This window comes from Pieris napi, chromosome 8 (assembly GCF_905475465.1).
Source record: "Pieris napi chromosome 8, ilPieNapi1.2, whole genome shotgun sequence".
Classification (NCBI taxonomy): Eukaryota; Metazoa; Arthropoda; class Insecta; order Lepidoptera; family Pieridae; genus Pieris; species Pieris napi.
The window spans coordinates 11,345,075-11,372,839 of NC_062241.1; the positions used below are offsets into that span (position 1 = coordinate 11,345,075).

General features: G+C 34.1%; 2 protein-coding genes across 2 annotated transcripts in view; both read left to right on the plus strand.

Moving 5' to 3' along the window:
• Positions 1–5,098: 5,098 nt before the first annotated feature.
• On the plus strand, positions 5,099–19,717 carry LOC125051634 (xanthine dehydrogenase/oxidase-like). Its single transcript, XM_047652106.1, has 15 exons — positions 5,099–5,316; positions 6,080–6,249; positions 6,818–6,978; positions 8,028–8,389; positions 8,857–9,080; positions 9,949–10,051; positions 10,591–10,718; positions 11,377–11,955; positions 12,190–12,689; positions 13,726–13,909; positions 14,197–14,392; positions 14,676–15,442; positions 17,088–17,280; positions 17,700–17,810; positions 19,599–19,717. The coding sequence occupies exons 1-15, from the start codon at positions 5,274–5,276 to the stop codon at positions 19,667–19,669; spliced, it is 3,792 nt and encodes a 1,263-aa protein (XP_047508062.1). The 5' UTR covers positions 5,099–5,273; the 3' UTR covers positions 19,670–19,717.
• A 5,533-nt stretch (positions 19,718–25,250) lies between these two features.
• The window catches only part of LOC125051649 (parapinopsin-like), a 48,942-nt gene continuing 46,427 nt past the window's right edge, over positions 25,251–27,765 (plus strand). Inside the window, exon 1 of the mRNA XM_047652139.1 lies at positions 25,251–25,338. The gene's annotated coding sequence lies outside the window, so the exon portion shown is untranslated. The remainder of the gene's footprint in view (positions 25,339–27,765) is intronic.

Sequence of the window (27,765 nt, forward strand, 5' to 3'; positions counted from 1 at the left end):
TCGTCTCTGTTACTTTTATGTCCATAGCTTGTTCATTGTTATACTCGTACCTGTCGTATCCATACATTAGACAGTCGGTTAGGACATAAAACACCGTCTCTTCAGCTGTATTGCTACAAGGACAGGCAGCACTTTGTCTAACTCTTAACCTGTAAAGATACGACAAGAATCCACCGTGACCTTTCAACATCTGGGTAATCAATCCCGTTGGCTTGGTTTGGTTGGAACCCCCAACCGTAATGTCTTTTTCCAAAGCCGACTCGCCACGAGGCTCTTACATAATTTATATAAGAAAAAAAGTTTTATTCTTAGCCTTTTTAATCAATCATCATCATCATCAATACAGACCCTTGTGGGCCTCTTCAAGTACACTTCATCATCGCAATCTATCTATGCTTCCCGCGTCCAATTGCAAGCCCCTACTATTTCGAGGTCCTTGACAACTCCACCCCACCAACGCAGCCTCTGTCTACCGGGTTTTCTGTTGCCATTGGATTGTGAGTTCCGTAAGGACATCGGAGTTCTGTCGTTCGCCATTCAGTGGATATATGTCCCAGCCACTTGAGCTTGTTGTACTTTACTTTACTTTACTTGTGCTTGATGTTATAAAGTTCTTCATTGTAGCGAATACGACAAACGCCATCGTCGAAAACAGGACCAAAAATTATTCGAAGAATCTTCCGCTCAAAAATAAACGTTTTTCGTAAGTGAATAACATCAAGGATAAAATATATGAAATTTTATACTCAGCAGCACCGAAACTGATAAGGGTTTGTTTAGAAACGTTTATACGCATAATATTACATAGAATAATTAGTATATACACATTACACATACTAATTATTCCAACAAAACCCTTAAAAATTTATTGAACAATCATTTCGTGCCTTACGTAAGTAAGCTTACCTAACTTGAATAATTATTACAATGATACTATACTCATAACGATGACCAATTTCAAAGTAGCCGTCGCAAACTTGGCATCACGTGGTACAACTACAATGTTAACATTGCATTCGAGTTGAGAAGCATGCTGCTTTTAATATATAAGAGAGTCCTTAGTATTTTCTTGTTGGTCCCTTGAATACATTATTAATTTTAAAAAAGTATTGCGCTTGCTTAAATAAAAAAACTTAAAGGGATGGGAATGTTCTAGTCTGGGATTGATACAAATAAAGACCTTATAGTGGAGTCAATTAGAAGCATCCTATCTCTATTCAATCATATATCTTAATAGTGACAATAACTACCTATTATCAGTACATGCAAATAATTGGAAATTCTGATAAAACATGTGGGTAGCTATGTAGGGTACCCGCTGCATTTAATTTATACCATTTTTTATGTAATAGGAGGCAAACGGGCAGGAGGCTCACCTTATGTTAAGTGATACCGCCGCCCACGGACACTCACAATGCCGGAAGGCTCGCAAGTGCGTTGCCGGCCTTTCAAGAATTTGTACGCTCTTTAAATATTTAATTTTACCATACAGCCGCCTGGCCCGGGTTCGTATTACTATATAAATAAATATACCATTTACTAAGGGATAATATAGCATTTTAATGAAGAAATAATTTTTCTTATCGCAGCAGTGATTTTTTTTATGGTACAGGGGAAACTATTCTACAGGATGCCCGGGCAGACATCGCAGCGAATGGGTACCTATTTTCTTAGGTGCGTTGCCGGCCTTTGAGGATCTAGTAAAGCGGGCCGTGGAAGACTTCCAGCCGTCAAGGTGATGCTAACGTAACAAGGAGGGTTAAGTTTGATCTTTCCTTTTTATTATATTATTAATAGAAAAATATACAAAAACAAATCCCGCTATTTGTATCAATTCATGTCAAGAGACCGCATTATTTTTGTATTTTAAGAAATATATATTACTGTGCAATAACGTACTTAGATAATTCGTAAACAAAGAGAACTTATTTGATATTTCTTTCATCTTAAAACATATTTGGTTTAAGTAGGAACAAAATAAACATAAATTTACATCATTTACATAATTCGGCATTTCAATGATTGAAAGACTATTTCATTATTATATATATGTCGCCATATTCACTAAATCTATTGTCGGTATACCTTATATATTTCTAAATAATATTTAATCAATTTTCTCCTCTTTAAATATATTTTATAGAACAGCTCATCTGGTGGTAAGTGATTCCGCCGTCCACGCTCTTTTCTTGCAGGACCCTAAGTCGAATTGGTTCAGAATAGAATAGAATAGAATAGAATAGAATAGAATAGAATAGAATAGAATAGAATAGAATAGAATAGAATAGAATAGAATAGAATAGAATAGAATAGAATAGAATAGAATAGAATAGAATAGAATAGAATAGAATAGAATAGAATAGAATAGAATAGAATAGAATAGAATAGAATAGAATAGAATAGAATAGAATAGAATAGAATAGAATAGAATAGAATAGAATAGAATAGAATAGAATAGAATAGAATAGAATAGAATAGAATAGAATAGAATAGAATAGAATAGAATAGAATAGAATAGAATAGAATAGAATAGAATAGAATAGAATAGAATAGAATAGAATAGAATAGAATAGAATAGAATAGAATAGAATAGAATAGAATAGAATAGAATAGAATAGAATAGAATAGAATAGAATAGAATAGAATAGAATAGAATAGAATAGAATAGAATAGAATAGAATAGAATAGAATAGAATAGAATAGAATAGAGTAGAATATGTTTATTATGGAACATAAGATAGATGTCTCACTTATTCCACGTCATTCCCAAAAAGAATTACTCACTTTAGATAGTCTAGTACGGGGAAATTGCAGCCTGCGTTTGTTCCGAGTATTAACATTGTGCGTATGTTCTATTCTAGTAAACTTATCACTATTTTTGTATACATACATAATATTTTCATAAATAGTTTGTGAGCGAAAGGTAAGTATATTAATTTCCTTGAATTTATCTCTAAGAAATTCCCTACATTTTAAATTATAGATTGCACGAATAGCCCTCTTCTGCAGGATGAAAATATTTATTTTTTTTTTTATTTAATTGTTTAATTCAGAAAACAAGGTTCCATAACAATGTTAGTAAATTACAGCTTAATACCTTAAATCTAAGTGTTAGTATGTTTACATTAATTCATACCGGAATCATTCCGCATGAAATAGAGGAACAGTGATTCATGTATGGGCAATCGACTCGGTCCGCGATAATGCGGAGGATACCGTTACCGCTAGCTCTCACCCTGCGCACCAAGGATGCACATCTCTTGCGTATGGTGGCGTAAAAACAATCCACCCGCGCCTCAGCAAACATCCCCGATGCGCTGCAGAATCGAGGCAGCCGCAACAGCACCCTGAACGCATTATTATATTGGATACGGAAAGCGTTGTATGACAATCGAGTATATTTCGACCATAAGGCGCTCGTATAGAATGATGTGCAGAATGCTCTAAACAAGGTTACTTTCACATCAATTGAGCATCGTGCAAACCTGCGGGCGATCATGTTCGCCCTGACACACAACGCTCTCCGTTCCCTATCTATATCAGCATCGTCACTGAGGTCGGGTGTCAAAATGTGTCCAAGATATTTAAATGTTTTTACAATTTTTAAGGGGACCCCATATAGCGACATGGGGGGTATACTGGACACACCCTTCCAACCGGCCCCAAAGACCATGACTTCACTTTTATTTACATTATATTTCAAACCATGACTAGCCGCATATACCTCACAGAGCTTAAGGAGACGTCTAACCCCACAGACCGACGCACTCAGCAGCACCATGTCGTCTGCGTAGCTGATATTGTTAACGCAAACACCGTCCACGTGACAGCCTACACGCTCGCTGCTAAGCGTCTCAATCAAAGCGTTTATATATAAATTAAAGAGAGATGGAGAGCTCAGTCCACCTTGTCTTACTCCACACTGCATCGTATAGGGCTTAGACAAGGCACCCATCCATTTAACATTATTGATTTGGTTACCATACCAAAACTTAAATACGTTCAGAAGTTCTTGAGGAACACTTATATCCTCTAGCTTCTTCCAAAGTAGATCGTAGCAAACCAAATCAAATGCCTTGGAAAGATCAAGGAAACAGGCATATACCGCCGTCCTCCGACGCAGATAGTATGAAACGGTGTGCTTAAGACTCAGTATAGCACCATCTGTAGACAGCTTAGGTCGAAACCCAAACTGGTTATCGTGCAAATGTAGATATTTATTTAACTGAGTATTAAGCAAACCGTCCAACACCTTAGCCATAATAGTCGCCAGCGATATAGGCCTGTAGTTTGAACCATCCGCCAAGTCTCCTGTCTTGTTTTTTACAACCGGTATAACTAATGTTCGCATAAGATCATAGGGTAGATATGAATGACTTATACACAACGAGTATAGCATGGCTAATAACCTATATATATGAGAACCAGCGTACTGTATATGCTCGATGCTTAACCCATCATGACCAGGGGACTTTCCTCTTGACATAGAACTTATAACGCTTCTTACATGTTTGGCGCTAAATTGAGTATTAACCCCATCACCAATGGGTACAGCACTGAGTTCGTTTCGCGACAGTCTCAGCGAGGATGATATATAGAAGTTGTCTCGAAAAAAATCAGCAATTTCTTTCGAGTCACTTAACCCTCCGACGCTGACTGGGAGTCCCGGCCTCGGCGTCAGCCTCTTTGTTTCTTTCCAAAACGAAACGAAATCTTTTTTATCATGACAAGTGGCTAGTTTTTCCATTTTTATTAAATCTTGAAAAACTAGCCATATAGTTTCGACATCAGCAGTATGACCCCATAATAATAAGCCGTAAGTCATTAAGCTATAAAAGTAACTAAAATAAACAAGTCTAGCTGTATCGATATCAGTAAGTGAGCGAATTTTTTTACTTAAATATTAGGGGACCACTGAAGTTTTGAATCCATTGTGATTCCGTTTCACATAGTGCGGAAAAAAATTGCGCGACATAAACAAATACTTAATAGGTATATAGCTCGTACGGAGCCACGGACTGTTTAAATTCAGCTCTTACACTATACGCTTGACCCCTGAACTATACATAGAATTACTTAAATTGCCACTTGTTTGTTAATACATGTTATTTCTTAACCGGTTTGACGGGTGTGTGGTCATAGTTTTAAGTTGAAAAAAATGCATGTAACGATATTTAAAAATATATATTTAGCAGTTTGATATAAGCACTGTGTTTAGCCTTGGTTTATAAGTGAATCGGTAATTTGTATGCTCAGTGACTTGTCAGCTAAGCATGGATAAAATTGCTTTTAAAATTAACGGGAAAGAATATAAAGGTAAGGTTTTTAAGACATATCCAGTCCTTAGACAGCAAAGTTTTTTACCAAACGGGGTCATATGGATATGGGTTTAGTTAATGCAGCTCCTTACAAACGTTGTGTAAAAAAAACATGGCGATTAAAAAGAGTGGCGGAGAGTTTATTGCCAGTTCTTCTCTTCCGTTCTGCGCCCTTGATTTGAGAACTGGCACTAAATGTAAAATTAGAAGCATTAATTAATGTGTATTTCTTTACTGACAAGTCATAAGTGTACATGTACAATGATTAAATGATTTTTGAATTTGAATGATATAAACCGATAATAATACCTAGTTTAAAGGACGCTTTGTTAATCTATTTTTAGTATGTAATAAATGTTTCCGTGAGTCAAATCAGCAAAGTATTTCTAAGATTTCGTAAATTAATATTGTAACGTAAATTTTTAATTATTTTTTTATGTAGGTTAAGAAAATTGGAAATACTGATTGTTATGTTTAGGTACATGAATATAATGATATTATTTTGTTCTATATATTTGCCTGAAGAGGCAAGTGATTGAAGACCTACATTAGCATAAATATCCATTTATGTACAGCCCTGCGATTGTGTAACTCACTTTTCGAACTCACACAGTGTGTTGTCACACAACAAAAGTGAGTTACAGAATTGCAAGGCAGGCGTGATTCAAATTCTTCAATATACATATTACGCTAACAATATATGTTCAATCGATTAAAAAAACATGTAGTTTGCTTGTCTTCAATTTTTGAATTATTTTCAGTCGGTGGCGAATATCCTATCGACTTTACACTCAATGAGTTCATAAGAACAGTAGCAGATCTACGTGGTACAAAGGTGATGTGTCGAGAAGGTGGTTGTGGAGCGTGTATCGTTGCCGTGAAAGCCTCCACGCCGCCCACTAACGAAATCAAAACTTTCGCCGTAAATTCTGTAAGTAAGTTAATCTTGGAATAAACAAGGTATTCGATTTGTTTTTCATATCGTACTAGGTGCGTCGCATGTGTGTATATTGAAGAAAATATTATAAATATATATTGTGATTTTTTTAATCTCAGAACGTTTAATATTATTAATGACATATATATCAATAGAATAGCAATATTATTTAATAAAGGATTCATCAATTAGGCGCGAATCTAAATGAATTAAGTATAATATCGTACATTTGCGCTATTGCAGTTCATGGTAGCTCATGGCAGGAGGCTCATCTGTTGTTAAGTGATACCCATGGACACTTTCTATGCCAGAGGGATCGCAAATGAGTTGCCGGCCTTTTAAGAATTGGTACGCTCTTTTCTTGAAGGACCCTAAATCGAATTGGTTCGGAAATACTTCAGCGGGCAGCTGGTTCCACATATTGGTGGTGCGCGGCAAAAACTGCCTTAAAAACGCTCAGTTGTGAAACGACGGACCGTCAGTTATTTTTTGATCTTTTGATTACAAACAACAAAGCCAAATGGACTTTTTAAAGAATTAACGTTATTAAAACAAATTGCAGTGTTTAGTATCAATATTTTCCTGCCATGGTTGGGAAATAATAACAGTTGAAGGTATTGGAAACAAAAGAATCGGATATCACGAAATACAAAAACGACTTACAAAATTTAATGGCACTCAGTGCGGATTCTGTTCACCTGGTTGGGTCATGAGTATGTACAGGTACAAATATTTTATTATTTATTTTAAAATTACCATTAAAGGGATTCTGTGGGAACTATTAAAATTACTAACGCCTTTTTAAAGTAATATATTTAATGACTTTGAATGGTTAATACATAACCAGGTCTATGGAGTTTTGTGTCTGAAATAAATTATGTATTTATTATCAAGGTACACTGCCCCAGGGACCAAACTTATTAAATTTGTTTTGATTGTCTTTTTAATAATTGTTAATTATTATTAGCATAAATTTGTAGAGAAAGAAGAAGAAAGAATTTAAGAAAATTGTAAATACTGTATACTTGATTGTAATCAATAAAATAACCGTAACAAAGTTAGTTTTGTAATTTAATGTTTACTAGCAGACCGGCCAAGCATTGCTGTGGCTATGGTTTTTGTTATATTACATAGTAGCAAACTATTCAAGGGAACGGTAGGAGAACCCCAGTCATGGGGACCACCATGCTTTTTTGGTGGTTATGCCATTAAATTGTAGCTTATGTGAAACGTTGGTACTTTCAACACAGCGCCATCTGTTAGAATTGTGCCTATCAATTAATAAACATATATTTTGCAATAAAATAATATTGCGGGTATAAATTGAGATGTAAGCTATCCTATCTTATGTGATTGATATCGGTTCGGTAGTTTAGGAGTCCATAGCGGACAAACAACGTGACACGTAATTTATATATATTAAGATTAATGACACTTACTAAACTTCCATAAATATTATAGCTAAATTGCAGTTAAATACCCGCTGATAACGAGTCATAACAAGAAACAAAATAACAAGTCATAATACACATTAATCATAATAATATATACTCGTATAACGTCACTGACAATGCAAGAATAATCATACTATTATGTTTCAGTAATCATATACACTTTATATTATATATTCAGTGATTTAATATCTTTCATTTTACTTAAGGGGACATACAAACACATTTAAACGTGATGTAAGAAAAATCTCTGAAATATACGCAATCAATATTGCCTTCTTCGTGAGAAATTCATTTTAATATTCTTTATAAAATTTGCAGTTTATACGAATCGAAAGGAAAATTGCTAACCTCAGCAGAAATAGAAAATTCATTTGCAAGTAATATATGTAGATGTACTGGATACAGATCGATAGCTGATGCTTTTAAGTCACTGGCTACAGATGCTAGAAGTGATATTAAACAAAACGTTATTGACCTCGAAGATATTGCTAATTGTAGGAAATCTAGTAAATGTGAAGAAGTTTGTGAAAATGGATGGTGTGTAATTGGACCGGATACTAATGTAAAAATTGAAATTGATTGTGATGGCCATAAGTGGTTTAGAGTTCAGACACTGGATGATATATTTAAAGCTATGAAGCACGGTGACTATAGGCTTGTAGCTGGGAACACTGGGCAAGGTATTCTTAAAATATAATTGTTATACTAACAACAAAAAGTAAAATAATAAAAGTCTCAAATAGAAGAGTCTTTCCTCCAACTTTGAATTGTTCCCTTTGGAGTAGAGACTCTTGAGCCGTGGGGTTCAAGTGGCGCTAAGTAAAGATTTAAGTTGGCGCCTGGTAGGTAGTACCGGTGACCCCAGAGGTGCTTTCTTCACTCAACAAATAGTATCGTAATACAGCGAGGAAATGGTTTTACTTTTGTATTTATAAATTTTTCATTATTATATTATTATTATGTTTAGAATATTGTTGTTAACATATACTTTATATTTTTCTTTACAGTACCAACCTAAATAGAATACCTTTCGGACAAAAAAAACATCTTAATATATAATATTTGTTTCTATAATAATAATAGAATCTATGGGATAACACTATTGCCCAGCTGTTATGATTAGTAATGAAATTTATATTTGTTTCAGGTGTATATTCATATGAAAAGGACGCAACTAACTTGATAGATATATCAAATGTTGCCGAGTTAAGGGGTTATGATCAGGAAGTTAATTTAATATTAAAAGCGGCAATGACATTAAATGAAATGATGGGTGTATTCCTTAAACTTTCGGAAGAAAACGAAGACTTTTCTTATTTAAAACAACTATGGGAACACTTAGATCTTGTCGCTCATATACCAGTACGAAACGTAAGAACAATTTTAATTATTTTAAGTGTAGTCAACGTATAAAATAAATAAATCAGTGGTGCTACAACCTTTTTAGGTATTACCTTAGATTTCGCCATCTATTTCATGATCATTTGTCAATCTAATAGGCAAGTAGGTGATCAGCCTCCTGTGCCTTACACACGCCGTCGACTTTTTGCGTCTAAGGTAAGCCGGTTTCCTCACGGTGTTTTGCTTCACCGTTTGAGACATACGACCTCTGCAGGCGGGGATGAGTATCGCAGAGAAACGGGATATTGAAATAGTTTTAACAGAAGCTCTGGTGGGGACTATTGAAACATTAAACGTTTGGTAATGACAAAATTTAATAAATATATTTCAGTAGCGCTATGGGTCTCAGATTGTATTTGTTTCTTTGAAATTTTTAATATCTAGTCAAGAAGGTGATCAGTCTTCTGTACCTGACACTTATTTGATTTAATATTTTTGGTCACCGAGCAATACAGCGTTCAATTAAGACACATCAATTGAACACATAGATATAAATATCATATAGTCTGGATTAATGTCGCGGGACAATTTTGCTACTTGGGGTGTTGCGCATACCCTTGCGGGGCGTGACTGCTTAATGTTGGGTAATGTGGGGCTAGCTTTAGTGCATACCCACTAAAACATCAAGGCCCCACCAACAATCGCCCTAGGCGAGGCCGCGTATACATGACAAAAAGCCAACCCTTATCTCACGCTGTTAATATTGTCTTACGTACATTATTTCAACATCATATGAACTTGATACTTCCTTAGCAACGTCTTTAACTGTTTACGATTTCGTCAATGGAAAGTATTTGAAATTTGTTACTGGGAATCTAAGAGGCTCTATTATTTTCAGACTGGAACTATCGCTGGAAACTTATACATGAAGCATACTCACCCCAGTTTTCCGTCTGATCTTTTTCTGATTTTTGAAACAGTGGGTGGAATGATAACTATTGGTAAATTTAATAAGTTTAATTATTTTTTAACAACGAATCAGTCAGTCAAAATGTATAAAGCATTTGACGTAAAAGTAAACTTGTATAGTTTTTTGTATGCATTACATTAGTAACATCCAAGATACCGATTCCGATGTTAATATGAATGTACTAATAAAGAACACAAATAATTTAAATAGCCGGTAATACTGCTAAAAGGAGTTGTTGCTTTGAGTTCATGTCAAATTCAAATTCAAAAATCATTTATTCACGTAGGTAACACAATGTACACTTGTGATTCGTCATTAAAGAAATAAATATTAATGCTTCTAATTTTACATTTACTGCCAGTTCTCAAATCAAGGGCGTAGAACGGAAGAGAAGAACTGGTAAAACAAAGACTCCACATCTAAATTCTACAATCGGGAACACAATCGTTAGGGAATACCAGCTCTGGATAGAATGGCAATAATGCATGTAATGCTTCAACAGATCACGAGTACATAGGATTCTGATAGATCTTTAATTGTATAATATAACACATTAATTTCTAAGTACAGCTGAAGGTGTTGGGAAAAACAGAGTGATGTCATTCTCGGACTTCATGCAATATGATATGAACAAGAAAATAATATTAAATGTGCTTCTGCCTCCACTGTCGACCTGCTGTCTAGTGAAAACCTACAAGGTAAACATTTAGTTACCAGAAATCTTGTTCCATAGCCGTTGAAACATTAAATCGCAAAACTTTGATTGGCGGTAATCGCGACTTTTGATCTTCTGTGATGACAACGATAGGTTAAGGTGTATATTAACAAACCAATTGTTGCATTACCCGTAAACAAATAAAATTAAACTATAATACACAGATTGAAAAGTATCAATATTTGCGGGGACTTCGTAGACGATGAGTCCAAACTGTACAGTCTACAAAAAAAAAAAAAAACTACGAACAAAACGTAGGGTTTTTCATAACACATAAGAATGTAAAGCCTGGTCAGGTCAGGGTCAGGTCAGCTTATTAAATTTGTGTTCTAAATTTATATAAATTGTTTTGGATTTTTTGCATTGGTTTTTTAATGGAAGCAGCTGGAAGAGGCTTATGTGTCAGGACACGCTGATTAGCAAAACTGGCACATCTGGCGTATTAGATTAAGTTAGGCTATGTAACTTAACAAATTTTTATTTATATTTAACTGAATGTCAACAATAAAGAATTAATAATAATGTAATAAATCTTAATCATTCTATACTAAGGTATTGGTATAGAATATACAAATTGTACAGTATGTAAAAATATGATATTGGTATAAAATTCGTATAAAATAATTTAATTCGCTTTGCAGATTATGCCTCGGAGTCAAAATGCCCACGCTATCGTAAATGCTGGTTTTATGTTTAAATTGCATAGGAATTCACAAGTAGTGGAAAAGGCTACAATTGTGTATGGTGGTATATCACATACATTTATCCATGCATCTAAAACGGAACAGGTTTTAGTCGCTAAAGATCTCTTTACTAATGAAACATTAGAATTGGCTTTAAAATCATTATCGGAGGAGGTGAATCCCGAAATAATAGAACCAGAGCCATCTGTTGGCTATCGAAAGATGTTAGCTATAAGTCTTTTTTACAAAGCTTTATTAAGCTTATGCCCCCAGGATAAGATGAATCCTGTATACAAGTCAGGTGGGGACGTTTTTAAGCGAGAAGTTTCCAAAGGAAGTCAATATTATGATAGTGATCAGTCAGTTTGGCCATTGAATAAACCAGTGCCGAAGATCGAAGCGATATTGCAGTGTAGTGGAGAGTTGGTCTATGCAAACGCTTTACGAAAGCAAACAAATGAAGTGTATGCTGCATTTGTTACTGCTGATGTTACTCCGGGAAGTATTATTAACGATTTTGATACTACTGAAGCTTTCGTAAGTACCCATTTACGAGCTTTTAAAAATTATTCTGCTGTTGTAAAAGGGGATTTGTTTAACTTACTTGTAAATGTAAATTGCGCAATGTTTCAAACCAGTTTAAAATTATTTGTTGGTGAATTTTAAATTAAAATGATTAAGTATATTGCTTAAGAATCTACAAAATATTTAAGGCAAAAAGTTTCATTTTATCATCATCAACAACAATTAAATATCCATATTCACTTTCAGAAATTACCAGGGGTTACTGCGTTCTATACACCAAAGGATATTCCAGGTGAAAATACGTTCACGCCAAAAAACGTGCCCCTAATAGCAGTTGAAGAAGAAATTTTGTGTTCTGGAAAAGTCATGTTTCACGGACAACCAGCTGCTATAATAGTAGCAAGCAGAGAAAAAACAGCTTTAAAAGCGGCGAAGCTTGTTAAAATCAATTACAAAACAATAAATAAAAACAGACCATTATTATCAGTAGATGATGTTATGAATTCACCAGAGAAGAGCACAAGGATTATAAAGAATCAAACTATCGAGCCCACAGATTTAGGAAATGACGTCAAAAAGGAAATTAAAGGCGAATTCAAAATGGCCGATCAGTATCATTTTTATATAGAACCACAGACATGTATAGCAAAGCCTACCGATTATGGCATGGAAGTATATTCTTCTACGCAATGGTTAGACCTCACTAATATCGCTGTAGCTCAAACCTTAAACGTTCCTGTCAACAGGTATTTTAATTTTACTATTATTATTAAAGCTTTATTAATGAATCCAAATATAAATTGGTTAGTTAACATTTGTTAATATGAGTATTAGTTGTGTGTTTTTAGGGTAAAAGCCTCTTCTATATTTTTCCATTTATCTTCTTTTTCTCTGATTTTTCTCAAAGCATTATTCAGATCTTATAGTCTTGTTTTAGGCTATTTTTTGTATTATTTTGCAAACAATCCTTTAATTACATTTTAAATTGACGTTCAATTTGCATACAGCCTTGCGATTCTGTAACTCACTTTTCGAACTCACACATCGGTTTTCACAGCGGCGGTCGCGCTCAAATCAGTCGTAAAGCAGTCATTTTATCGATTTGGCATTCTGATAAGGAGGGAGTTTGTAGTTTTTTGTTTATCAGAATGCCAAATCGTAAAATGACTGCTTTACGACTGATTTGAGCGCGACCGCGGCTGTGACAACCGCTGTGTGAGTTTGAAAAGTGAGTAACAGAATCGCACGGCTGGTCTTGATGTCTGTTACAAGCTTTAGCTTTAATTAGATAGATTAAAGGGAATATGAATTTATTTCATTATTTAACTGACTGACTGTCTCTTGCTGACCACAACTGCTAAAAAGCATTATATTACCGTTGTTATATTGACTTGCAATATAATTAAAAATTATTATATGCAATCGGATGCCAAAAATAATATCGTTTCGTTTAGTCATCATCGGACGTCGAGGCAGAATACGAATTTCCACCCGTATCACCTCGACGTCCGTCTTTTCAAGACAAGGCAATTTTTGCTGCCATTTTGTGTAACCAGCTGCCCACTGAGATATTTTCGAATCAATTCAACTTAGGGTGCTTTAAGAAAAGAGCACAACAATTCTTAAAAGGCCAGCAACGCACTTGCGACCCCTCTGACATTAATAGTGTAGCGGAATAGTGTGTTAATGAGCGGTGGCATATATCACTTAACATCAGGCAAGCCGCGTGACCGTTTGCTGCCTGTTCCATTAAAAAAAACTATTTTATTACATGTATTTCAGTATAAATGTTATCGTTCAAAAAGTGGGTGGAGCTTATGGTGGAAAAATCACTCGCGCAACACAAGTCGCATGCGCAGCCGCTCTAGTTGCACACTTGCAAGGGAACACTTGCAGAATGATCCTGCCTTTGCAAATAAATATGAAATCCATCGGAAAGAGACTTCCCACACAAAATTCATTCGAGGTAACGTCTTTTCATATTTATGAATAATTGTGTATTTAAATAGTCAATAATTGGTTAAAATGGCATTTTAAAAGGTTTGTGATGTAGGAACAAGGTCAATATGCTAGGAAAAGGTTTATTTATTTAAGAAAGTCTAAATTCACAAATACGTCCGTTTAGCTGTAATTGTCATGAATATTCATAATCATATTTACTAGTCTATATATACGTATACTGTGCTTTTGAATTATTGCGATCACACCAAGACTTCTTTTTATTACTTGTATTTAAGTGAAGTTTGTTCGTAGGTTGGAGTTGATGATAACGGACTGATTCAATACCTTAAAAACACATTTTATCAAGACAAAGGACATTCAATTAATGAAATCCTCTTCCCGTTAACAATCGCCCATTCATATAGTTGTTATGATACAAAACGGTGGGGAATTGAAGCTAATACAGTGCTGACTGATAAACCATCGAACACTTGGTGCAGAGGGCCAGGTAATCTGAAACTTCCTTACTCCATACTTTGATTACTGCCTACTGCTAATCTATAAAATATATAGGATTTGTAACAGCTTTCTAGGTAACCTAATTTAAAAATGAAATTCAGTAATATTTTCTATATTTAAACAAGTATAACTCTTTGTAAAACAAATTTTTAATGGAGGTTCGATTCCTTTAAACAAAGGATATGTTTTCAGTGTCTTTCAAATTAGGCGAGTTGTTTTAAATCTGACGTACGATATAAAAAGTAAATGTTCTTGAAATAAATAAAATTTAGGTTCCACCGAAGGCGTAGCCATGATCGAAAACATAATGGAGAAAATTGCTTTCGAAACGGGAAAAGATCCTACGCAGGTACGAATTGCAAATATGGCCAAAGAAAACAATCCGCTCATCGATATGATAGCCCAGTTAAAAACAGATTCAGACTATGACAGCCGTTTGCAGAAAACAACCGCATTTAATGAACAAAATCGATGGAGAAAGAGAGCCATCAAGATTCTGCCATTGCGATATAATGTAACGTATTTTGGTAATTACAATTCAATTGTTTCCATCTATCACGGTGATGGCAGTGTTGTTATAATGCACGGAGGCATAGAAATGGGACAAGGCCTAAACACTAAAGTTGCCCAAGTATGCGCATATACATTAGGTATTCCTTTAGAGAAAATCAGCGTTCAAGCTTCTACAAGCTTCACATCCCCTAATACAATGACAACTGGAGGTAGTATTGGTAGTGAGTGCGTATCGTTTGCAACAAAGAAAGCTTGTGATATATTACTTGATAGGCTTGCACCAATAAAGGGAAAGGGTGATATGCCATGGGAGGATTTGATAACTGAAGCTTTTAAAAAGGATATTGATTTGCAAGCGTCTTACATGTACTCTGCTATGAATGATGATGTTAAGCCGTATTTAATATACGCAGTGTGTGCGTTGGAAGTCGAAGTAGACATCTTAACAGGAAACCATAATATAATCAGAGTAGATTTACTTGAAGACACCGGTCGAAGTCTGAGTCCATTAATTGACATAACTCAGGTAAGTTTTACTTTAGAATAATCTAGTTTCAAATGAGCATTAAAATATTCAACGTAGCCACGATTCTATGAATAATTGAGTAGATATTGTAAGTTAGAGGAACTTTAATTAGATATTAGTTATTAATGGATTCCTCGGGACTTTTAGGTGTGTAGGTTTTTATCGTAAGGCTATCGTTTATTATATACTAGCTGACCCGTCGAACTTCGTTCCGCCTAACAGTGTAATAATATCGTGTTAACTTTAGTTAAACTTAATTTAGGATTTCATTAAGGTATAATACATGTTATTATACATTAATACAACTTTTTTGAAAATACAGAAATGTTTTTTTTCGTTGGTATTAGAGGTTTGGATGCCAAAAACCGCTATATCGCTCACTTTCGTGACATATTTGATGATTTGATTGACTTTGACTTTCTTATTTCGTCAACAGATGGCACCACATGCTGTTTGCATTCGTAAAATTAATTAATTAATTTATTGTTATTCAATAACTTAACCGATATTTTTTTACTTATTCTGCTTTTCGGAGTGGAGAAGAATCCACCAAAAAAGATATAACTAACATCGGTCCAGCCGATCTTGAGTTATAAGTGGTGTAGCTAACACGACTTTGTTATATTACGTATATATTGAGCATTATCTGAGTGTTCGCGACTTGTACTCTGTGAGAAATCATCAGTAGGTAGCAAGCGCTTTTTTAAGATTTTTGTACAAAAATAGGCTTTTTTTATGGCTTTTATTTGTGCCAAAAATAAAGGCTTTAATTATTGTAGGTGAATAAATAAATAAGTGACGGTCAAGTGTAACCAAGGTAACGTGGTAAATTTCCAATTATATCGACTCCACCGATAGGGATTTGATAACAAATAAAAATATGAAAAATTAAGAAGCCTTCCGTTCGAAGTTATTACTTTTGGAAAAAGCCAGTTATCATTGATTATATATACTCCACCCTGATAATATTTTCCTTTGTCACGAGAATAAAGAAAAATTCCTATAACAGGAAGTTTATATAAACAGTTCCATATAAGTAATTATTTTACTGTAATAATTAGTTCTGATCTTAGGACAAATAAAATATATGATTTAATGAAATACAATTATTTATATTACAGCAAGATGATAATTTAACCTAGCTTATAAATACAAAAAAGAACAATGAAAACCATAGCTAACACTAAAATATATTATTAAAAGGAGTCCCTTTAGGCAAGGTTCCGAAGATACTGGCAGCGTTCCCCCTTTGAATAGCTAGACTAATTCTTTGTCCGAGGTAGCTGCCAGCTCTTCGGTTTCCTGTGATGTCGACTAACCTCTTTGATATTTCCTTAAAAAGCCTTATGGCGCTAGGACTCCACGGACCAAGGGTCTCGACATCGAATGGGACAAAATCATATTCAGAGCCTAGACCCCTGTATTTGCAGGCCTTAGCTTTTTCAGCCACATCACAAGCCGCACCAGCTATTTTGTTGGTCCCATGTAGATGGGAAGGGGCCAGTGTGTCTGAACAGGTTGCATCTTATACCAGCACCCGGCCCATCTTCTCTTGCCATCGTCTCGAGATGTAGTAGTTAGATTATAGGCTCTTATTGTATATGGTTAAAAAAGTGTGGAAATATGTGGAAATATTTTACCTCAGATAGAAGGAGCATTTGTAATGGGTCTAGGATATTGGACGTCCGAAAAACTGGTATATGACACCAACAACGGAAGACTGTTGACTGATGGTACGTGGACCTATAAACCACCAGGCCTCAAAGATATACCAGCTGACATGAGAATATATTTCTCAAAAAACTCCCGGAACGAATTCGGAGTTTTACAGTCGAAAGGTAACTAAAACACGAGCCTTTATCTCGGATTACACTTTTTACTTTTAAATTCACTTTTATTTGGAATATGGTGACCACCTTTGAGCCATTTTTCATAATGTTTTGCGTAGATCCGATATCATCACAATATTTATTTATTTATTTATTTATTTACTTATTTATTTATTTATTTATTTATTTATTTATTTATTTATTTATTTATTTACTTATTTATCTATTTATTTATTTATTCCATATCATTATTCTATCTTTACAGTAATTACTAATTCGATAGAACGACACAATATTTATACATTCACCTTTATAAGCAACCTTTATAACACTCTTGGTTCTCTCAGAATAAACAGTTACACGTTTGACCATAAGACCAACACTGCTGTGCGTTCACAACTGAGCGATAAATTTTTAATTTATTTTAGCCACTGGTGAGCCGGCCCTGTGCCTAGCAACGATCATTATACATGCGCTCCGTGAAGCAGTGCGGTCCGCGCGTTTAGACGCCGGATATCCAGATCAATGGTTTCAAATTGGTACGTATTTCAATGTTGAATTATTGGTGCACAATAATTTTGATATTAAATTCTAATAAAGCCTTCCTGGATGAAGCTTGTCATATTCGTAAGTAATAAAAATAACTAAAAAAATCGGTTGTCTGTAAAGTCGGTTTACTGATGATAGTTGAACGTGACAACTTCATAAGAAAATACTGAAAACACTGCACTTCATACTTGACAAAACATGTAAATGTATTTTTGTATAGTAGCTCTCCACGTGGACGCATCGTTCACTTAAGTAGGAGAATGACAGATGTCGAACGCTGCCGAACGCGGAGGCCGATCGTGCCTCTTTGTCGCTTGTTCTACGCTCTCGCTTGCACTTCTAGCCTTAAATGGAACGTCTCAGAGCGAGGTAACGCCGCATGAGTCATGTTTTTTCGTGCATGCAGCCGGCTCAATCGAATTATATAAGACGTTGTCACGTCAAAAATTGTGTTATTTTTAATGCGATTTGTACAGCCAAATGAGGTAGACACACTTCTGTACCATGGATTGCTTTAGGCTAGATAAATTTGTGTTACTAAACAATAATTATTTCACCGTTAATCAAACCTAGAACCTCCGGATGAGACGGCAGTTAAGATTTACTTTTAGTTGCTAAAATGACAAAGCTTTTATGCTTAACATTCCAATGAAACTCTATATTATAAGATACTTATAGACTCTGTAGAAATAAAAGCGAAAGGTAACGAAATATTTTATATTTCGCTGGACACGTCGGATTATATTTCATATAGAGCAGAGTGGTTGTTAAATTAGTAGTCGTCTGGTAAAAGCGGTTTTAAGAGGTCTAAGGGCTCTCGAAAGTTTGTTTGAAAGTACTAGTACTTTATATTTTCAATGCTCTGTCAGAGAAGTAGCAAAGGGAGAACAGGGTATATCTTTTAAAACTCTTCTATATAAACATTTCTTAACCGTATCCTATTCTGCTCAATCGTGACTTTTGAAATTCTTGTATTTCTTATTCTTTTGTATTGCATCGCAATTCATGAATCCGTGAGATTAGTTTTTAGTTTTTGGTAATTTTTTTGGATGAGATCACTTGTTAGCGTTAAGGCCGCCCATTGCATCCTTTATAATTTTTATGTATAATTTTATTGTTATATGTATGTTTTTCTTTAAATGTTACGAAGTGTAAATAAATATATTACCTTAAAATTACTTTTCTTATATAAAAGATGGGTACGGGCAGTGATCGCCATGTATTTGACGTTCTTATTATTGCGACGAAATTATTTTCTTATGAAATTATATTAAATTTTGTATTTTTTGTAAGGGCTTTGGAATGCCATCAAATTATCACTAAAAAGGCTTCGTAGAACATGGCCAACTTAATTTGACGGCTCATTGGTCTAGTGGTTAGTACCACTGCGAATCCATGGGTCCCGGGTTCGATCCCCGGCTGAGACAAACATCGATGTGATGAGCATTTGGTATTGTGCTTAGGTCTTGGGTGTTTAAATATGTATTTATATGTCTATCTATCTATAATATGTATGTATATCCGTTGCCTAGTACCCATAACACAAGCTTCACAAGCTTAGCATGGGACTAGGTCAATTGGTGTGAATTGTCCAATCATAAAAAGTAAAATAAAAAAATAAAAAGTAAATTAATTAAATTAATGTAAAGATTTTATTTAGTTTTATTTCAGGCTTTTTTATGGTCGTATACAACTCATTTGTTTTATTTTACATAATTAACCCATAATACGTCTTAAAGACAATGAAGTACACACAAAATGTATTCTTTTGTTTTCAGAAAATCCTTGTACAGTTGAAAACATTTTCATGGCAGTCGGACATAAAATCGAACACTTCAAGTTAAAATAGAGTTTCTGTTTTAAATATTTTTTTACTAAAGATGCTGATTGATGATTGTAAACATAAAGTTCAAATTACATTTAATTTGAATACAAAACATAATCTTCTAATTACGTTTATTTGGAGTGGGTGTGTTTATTTCAATCAGGATTTATGGATGTTTATCTTAATTTAAACGTTATTTTAATTAAAAATTATATACAACAAACAAATTGTTTCAATTCCATAATTCTAATAATAAAATGGTTAATGTTTTAGCTAACCACCTTACCGATCAATACCTCTCAACTTAATAGACATCAAACTTTATATAAAAGCTATTAAGGACCTATCTGGTCGCCAAACTCCAAAAAAGTACATTGTTTCTTTCCATTTTTCGCCATCATTGCTTGAAGTGGGGAGAATGGAAAAAATATATGGTGGAGTTGAGTAGTTTATGTATCCATTTTGAAAGATAGATACACGATTTAAATAACTTCGCTTGATAGAAATAAATCGAAATATAGCCAATTTTTTTAGTTTTTTCGAAAACATTTTGACGAAATTGTATATAGAATATGATTTTGAAATTTACACGTTATATTGTATCGCAAGCCAAGTAATCCAAAAATTGATAAAATTATATTAACTTAATGTTTTACATAACTAGTTGTTGTTACGGGCCCACCGAGACACTGACACAGCAATTCGTGCTGGGATAGGGCCTTAAGAGACAATATGAATGTGATGACAGCAGTCCTAAAAAAATTATGGCGATTTTAGATCTGGGTTTTTTTAGATTTATGTATCTGTTTCATGATCATTTGTTTATTTGTCTAACTACTTTAATTAAAATAAATCAGTGGCGCTAAAACCTTTATAGGTCTGGGCCTCAGATTTCTGTGTCTGTTTCATGGTCATTTGTCAATCTAATAGGCGAATAGGTGCAGCCTCCTGTGCCTGACACACGCCGTCGACTTTTTAGGTCGAGTCCATTGATATATAAAAAACCCAAGATGCACAGTCTCGAATAAAAGTAACGCTCGAAAGTGTCCCGAAACACTATTTCTGTCATTTTCTATAACAGTATGTCTATAACAGTATATGTTACAAGCATATATTATTGCAAAATCATCCTTACGCGAATTTCTTAAAGTTGTTATTACAACGCAGTGTATACGTACTTAAAGCAATAAAATTTTACGACCGACCGTGGTCGGTAGGACAAGGTATTGAGTGGAGTCGAACATTACTTTTTTATTTACAACTATTTAACATAATTTTAAATTTATCCGACTTTTCGGGTGCTTTACAGCGTGCGTGGTCACGTTGACTAAAGACAAAAGGTGTTGGATGTTAAATAGTTGGAAATTTATAATAATACATAACTTTAATCCGGTTAAAAAGTTTTTTCTTTAAATTAAAAAATTATTTTTAGTAAATATATTTGTCAAAAACTACACACAAAAAAGTTCAAAAGTACATAAATTTATTTATAAAAAAACCACAAATAAATAACATCGACTCCACGTATTAGACGCGAGACTATTTGAAATGAGTGCACAATTTAGAATGTTGCGCTCATTTTTTGAGGACGTTTTTTAGACGTTGATTGTGCATCTTGGGTTTTTTATATATCAATGGTCGACTCACGTTGTTTTCCTTTACCGTTCGAGCAGATGTTAAATGCGCACATAGAAAGAAAGTCCATTGCTGCACAGCCGGGTATCGAACCTACGCTCGCTGAAGCCACAATGCTCTACTTTAATTAAAGCACCATTTAACCAAAACAGTTCGTCTCTCTTTTCATAATAATTCTATTTTTAATCAGTTGCGCAAATTGTTTTTATGAAATAAAATTTGCAAACTGAACGTTTACACGGCTTCCTGTACGGGTTTTCTTGTTTCGAATTTTTCATGACGCTTTGGAAACCAAGCTGCATTGTTTTGTTTTAAGAAAGAAAACGTTTACCTTTTCTTTTTTAAATTAACAATTGACTGCCAAATTTTTATGTATAACACTGGTCTAATTATTTATTAAATAGCTTCGTATATTTTTTTTTATTGAGATAAAGCTTGCCAACGCTTGGCACACTGAGACATTGGTAAAAACAAACACAAAATACAATTTTTAATGTGACAAGCACTTATAGGCAAACATGACATACATATAGAGATCATAAAGAGATTATTAAACAAAACAATTTAGTTTCATGTATATCGAGGAAGTATGGTTTAATGTTCCTCCAACCTTAACACGTTCACTGCGTAACAGGCCGATATCAGCCTGCCGCGGTATTTCCGCTGGTGCGGACGAAGAAATCTATGTCCCTCTCGCTGGTGCGTAACGATTATCTCAGGTGTTTGTAAAAATTCGACAGGGACAAATATATATTTCATCTTGCGGTCAAAATTGTAGGTTTTCCCCATCAAAACATAACGGCAGGCTTTTATCGACCTACCACGCACTGACGCTGCTTTGCATCCGCTGAGTGCGGCAGTGGGCCTATTTCAGCCCGCCCTCCCAACAGGCAGCTAGCGACCCGTTACCGCACAGAGCGCGCGCCCGACCAGTTAGTGTTGTGCTATCTAACTGATCTAACATAGCGTTCGATATTATCAACGATGGCAAGCAATACAAGAAAAATACAAATTTTGGAAAATAGAGTTATTCGCCTTGCAGTTATTGACAGTGATAGTGACAGCAGTGAAGAAATATTTTCCACTAAGAAAAATAAAAAGTATTTCTGTTTCCAAGACAGGCATACATAAATAAATAAATACATTTTTCAGTTCCTTTACGATAATTCTGTTTTATTTTCGATATTTCTCTGTCCCATCACTACTAAAAATATATTCTAGTGCGGTTCAGGTCGATATCGGCCTGCCGCTTTTCCTGCTTTGTTTCTCATTTCCTGTTTGCCAGATCCCGGGGCGAATCAAACCTAAGGAAGTTGGGTTCAAGGTCATTCTAACAATATAAAAAAAAATGTATGTGTGTGTTTCCACAAAGTTATAGCAATTTAATCTATCCTAATGCTGTTGGGTCTAGAAAGACCTGCCACGCACCGGCGGAAATATCATTGGGGGCGCATTTTGGCCCGCCGCCGCACCTGATGAAAAATTATTATTTTACTTGCCGCAGTGAACGTGTTAAGGGAGGGTACTCGATGTCAATAAGTAAGCTTTGTTAACGGATATTACCGTAATACATTATTTATAACTTGACGTTTTAAGTGCTTTTCAGTAATCATAGAGACTTTCTAATCCGTCAACTTTATTCAGTTTGCAATCATTACCATTAGAGGTTTTCACGCCGATATACCTCAGACCTAAATGTATCAAAGTCAAAGGTATGATGATCAAATTCTTGAGATCGGACGCGCTGGCAAGCATCGCTTTGAATGGGAATGATTGAAATCGATCGGAGATACTACTATCGTTGAAATCAAGATTATGACCTTTTTATCCATTTAAATTATTGAGTTCGCCCAAGGAACTAAACGACCACAAAAAATATTTAAAATATATAGCCATCTATTTATATTTTTGCTTTTTAATTTAATTATCATTTAAAATGTATATACATTGAAATTGTTAATTATGATAGTAATATTTTTTTTAATGCATTCACATATTATGTAATAATTAATCATATGATATACTTGTTTAATATATTATTCATTATGGAAATAAAGACGCCATAATAATAATAATATATTTTTGCTACGTAATATTTTTAAAATAATGATGTTGAGATTCGTTTTCATATTTAAAAATATTCAGACTGCAACAATTGTGGCCAACATTGTGGAAAATTATATGTATTAAAAACAATGCATATTTCTTACTATTTACTGTGTGGGCTCTGTTCATTCAAATATAAAAATTCGAATCCAAATACTTACGAAAGGCCCTCAAACGAACAATACTGTGCCAAATACTGCTACTTAGTAGCTTTTATCCCAAAATCTCTTGTAGTATTTGTTTTTGTATCAGCCTTAGAATATAAACAAGTTTTGAGTTCATGAAAGAATATTATGGAGAACAAGATGCTTGTTTATGTATATACTCAGACTGAAAAATATTTGTATGCAATTATGATTTAGTTCTCTCAATATCAGTAGGGCTGATGAGGAAACTTTGGGATCGTGCGGTGCTAAAACTTAACGTTGATGTGGAGATTGAAATCGCAGATACAATTTTAGTGTGACGCGAGTTTCAGTCGAAAGCCGTTTTATAGGAAAGTTCAGTAACAGAATTGTCTTACTGATTTGCAGTAGGTAAAAAACTCTACCAAGTTTAAGAACCAAGTCTGAGAACCATCTTAGGCACACATTTATTCTTAAAAAGCCGGCAACGCACTCGCGAGCGCTCTGGTATTACGAGTGTCACTTAACATCAGATGAGCATCGTTGATCCTGCCCGTTTGGCCCCTGTTCAATAAAAATCACATCACAATACACATACACATCACATACAAATCACAATAAATATTATACTATATCTAAATAAGTAGATAGCACCAGTATAACCCTAAGAAATTAATACAATTTCTTATAATCAATAACTTAAAGTAAAGAAAATACATAGCATGGCCGACATATTTTGGGCAATCTTATAAAAATTACCTTCGCAAAATCAACTTACATAACTACAAATTTATGTGAAAGCGCAAGGGAAATCTGGAGTTAGACAATTATGCCATAAAATAAACGTAAAAATAGCGATAAAATTGGACTTTTGGGAGTATAAAATCAATAAATCGTGATTAAGCTTTTGTTGAATACTATCGGGGCACGCGATGTATTAAATAAGCTACATATTTACTTTTCAAACATACCTTTTCGAACAAGAAGTGGCCTAAGTAAAAACTTGCGGTATTATTTTTACTTAAAAATCTAAAACTTTTGAAGGTTCTCAGAGAAGGTTTAGTAATAAATGTTGAGTTACTATTATTTACATAACGGTATATCAAATGGTATAATTTTGTATATTTAACGATGAGTTAATACTCATTTATCGAACTGTAGATCAGCCTAGACTTATGAACTTAAAATAAATACTAATACTTTATAATTATGAAAGAAAAAGTTTCCGTTCAGTTTTGTAATTTAATACAAATTACGGACCGGACCGTATCTCCCTCGTTCTGGTTTCTTCTATATATGTTTGCCATAGACATTTTATATGATGATTTGATATTTTAAAATAGTACCGAGAGTTTTTACGCCGGCTTTTTATCTCTGTCTCCTGCCGATGAGTAGGAATTTGTGTGACACCTGTATCTTATATTCCAGAATAAACCTTATTTTTTTATTACGAGTTTATAAAATGAGAATGAAAAATGTAAAACCTATTTTCATGTCCTTAGAACTCAAATAATGACTGAATAAAAAGTTAAAAACCTATATTCGTTCATAACCAAATAGGACAAAGTCAGTTCAAAGCAGATCCGTCAAGCTTTTACGTAAAAATTAAATGTTTCAATCCAGATTAAAAATGATAAATCCGCTGGATTTTTAAATCCTTTTCTCACGTTTTTAACAATGTGACAGGCAACAGGTAATCGCTCATATATAAAGGAAAAGCTCTGCGTGGTTTAGTAGGACGCCGGTCGCGTTCAGGAGCTGACGCGTACTGAAAATAATTAAACAATTTACGTGAGTGAAGTGAATTGGTTTTTCATTTCAATACAGGTAAGATATTAATTGTTTTTGATTATTTAAATGAATATTATTATGGCTTATTTAAATAATATTTTTATGTTAAATAATTTAAATATAAATTATACGGATAAAGGGTGTTTTACTAGACCATATTATACGCGGTATATAATTTATCGTTGTAAAATATTTAAACTTGCTAATAGCCCAAAAAATAATACTTTGTTACAAGAACTATTCACCTTATAATAATGTGCAAAACTTCGTAGAAGAGCTACGTTCTACGCCGTCACAAATCTTCGATAGCCAAAACATAACTCCGTGTATTAAGACAATTTATAATTTCTTAAATATATGAATGGTAAAGGTAAATCATATAATAAAAAAAGTTACTACTTAAATAAATATGTGAATAACGGCGTAGAATTGCTACATAGGTCTACGACGCTACAAATCTTCGATATACAAAACATAACTCTGGTCATTTAGAGAATTTATAATTCCTCTATGGTGAATGGTAAGAATTAAAGGCTATTTCATAAAAAAAAAGTTAGTACAGAATCGGTGTCGGTTCTTGGTCTGTTAGGATTCATTTTAGATTTATACATTCACACAAGAAATTCTATAATTATTAACTATAATTAGCATTGAAGTTAATTTAAGGTAAAATACTTCATTTTAGAGTAGAGTTACTTATAAAATTACGTTGTCTATAATGTTTAGTAGGTTCTATATATGAATTTATTTATATTGTAATAATTATCTGGTCTCGAGTATAATCAAGCCAAAAGTTACAAAGCAAATATCACAAATGTTACGCTCCAAAACATGGATAATATGCAAATCGACCCTAATTTGCAAATCTCAGGTGGGTTGATAAAAACAAAGTATTTTTTTTTTTTTTTTTTTTATAAAACAGGGGGCAAACGGGCAGGAGGCTCACATGATGTTAAGTGATACCGCCGCCCATGGACACTCTCAATGCCAGAGGGCTCGCGAGTGCGTTGTTTATATCGTTATATAATTCTTTATATATATGGCAAACCTGCAGGAGGCTCAAAGTATCTTAATAACAGACGGTATTAAATATCAATCATCATAACATTGCAGACAAAATTTATATTATTTAAATATATTAGTCCCTTGTGCTTTATTTTATTGCCAATCAGTATTTTGATAATATACTAAATTTAATATTGAATTTTAAAAACTTACTTAATGTAATGTGTATTTGTTTTTCCATAAAGTTTTACCAGTGATGACCCAGTTAAATATCGATAAAGGTGTTTCTAGGCCAGGAATGAAGTAAGTCACTAAACCGGTATTGTCGAAAGTCACGAATTCTCTTATGTTTTTATTGTAATAGATTACTTTTACTTTTAAATAAATTTTTTTTTAGAACGGGGGGCAAACGGGCAGGAGGCTCACCCGATGTTAAGTGATACCGCCGCCAATGTACACTCTCAATGTCAGAGGGCTCGCGAGTGCGTTGTTTATATCGTTATATAATTCTTTATATATATGGCAAACCTGCAGGAGGCTCACCTAATGTTATGATACCGCTGCCCATGGACACTCACATTACCAGAATTCAAGTGCGGCCTTTTAAGAATAAGCACACTCTTTTTTTGAAGGACCTTAAGTCGAATTGGTTAGGAAATACTTCAGTTGGCAACTGGTTGGCCATACAAGTCCGGTTTCAGTGTTTCCATGGTTTTGATATAACATCGCTATAAACTATACATATCGTTAGCACTTACTATATCGTTGTAACTGAATCGAAGTGCAATTTTCGTCGGCTTTAATGTCATTGGAGATCTTTAGTTTCGCAAATTACTTCCTTCTGAAGGTAACAGGAAGGTAGAGGAATCTCAGCTGCGGGATAAGTTTAGGAAACTTTTTTAATTGCAACTTTTTACACTCAAGATAATGAGAAATGTTTTACGGCGGCGGCTTATCTTTTATGTAAACACTTTAATAGCTCAATTGTGTACCTGATTTTTAAATTTTTATTTGTTATCAAAATAAGGTTCGGATATTCCTTAAATAACTCTCATTTTCTGCGCTAATTTTGACAGTCTAGTTAACCCTGATTGGATTTGAACCTCTATTTCATCAGTATGCAATACAAACGGCAAAACACATATCAAAAATTTTAATTAACAAATAAGTCATTTTCATATTTTTTGTAATATTACTATTATACGAGTAATTTTTTTTTCGAACTAGCGAACTGTGGAATCGACTCCCGGTGGGGGTCTTCCCTGAGAGATACGACCTCCAGCTATTCAAAGTTAGAATGTACTCAACCCTCAAAGGCCGGCAACCCACTAAAAATGGGTGTCCGTCGTTGGCTGCGATGATTGCCCTTTGTGGCCCGTAGGCTTGTTTGCCCCCCTATTATTAAAAAAATAATAATAGCATAAACATTTATATTTATCCCTTTAGCCGTTGAATAAT

Excerpts from the sequence above, each read along its gene's own strand:
- LOC125051634 (XM_047652106.1), top strand. The coding sequence starts at position 5,274 with ATGGATAAAATTGCTTTTAAAATTAACGGGAAAGAATATAAAG. Across the intron at positions 10,052-10,590 it reads GGGTGGAATGATAACTATTG|CTGAAGGTGTTGGGAAAAAC; the intron begins GTAAATTTAATA and ends TTCTAAGTACAG. Across the intron at positions 13,910-14,196 it reads CCACACAAAATTCATTCGAG|GTTGGAGTTGATGATAACGG; the intron begins GTAACGTCTTTT and ends GTTTGTTCGTAG.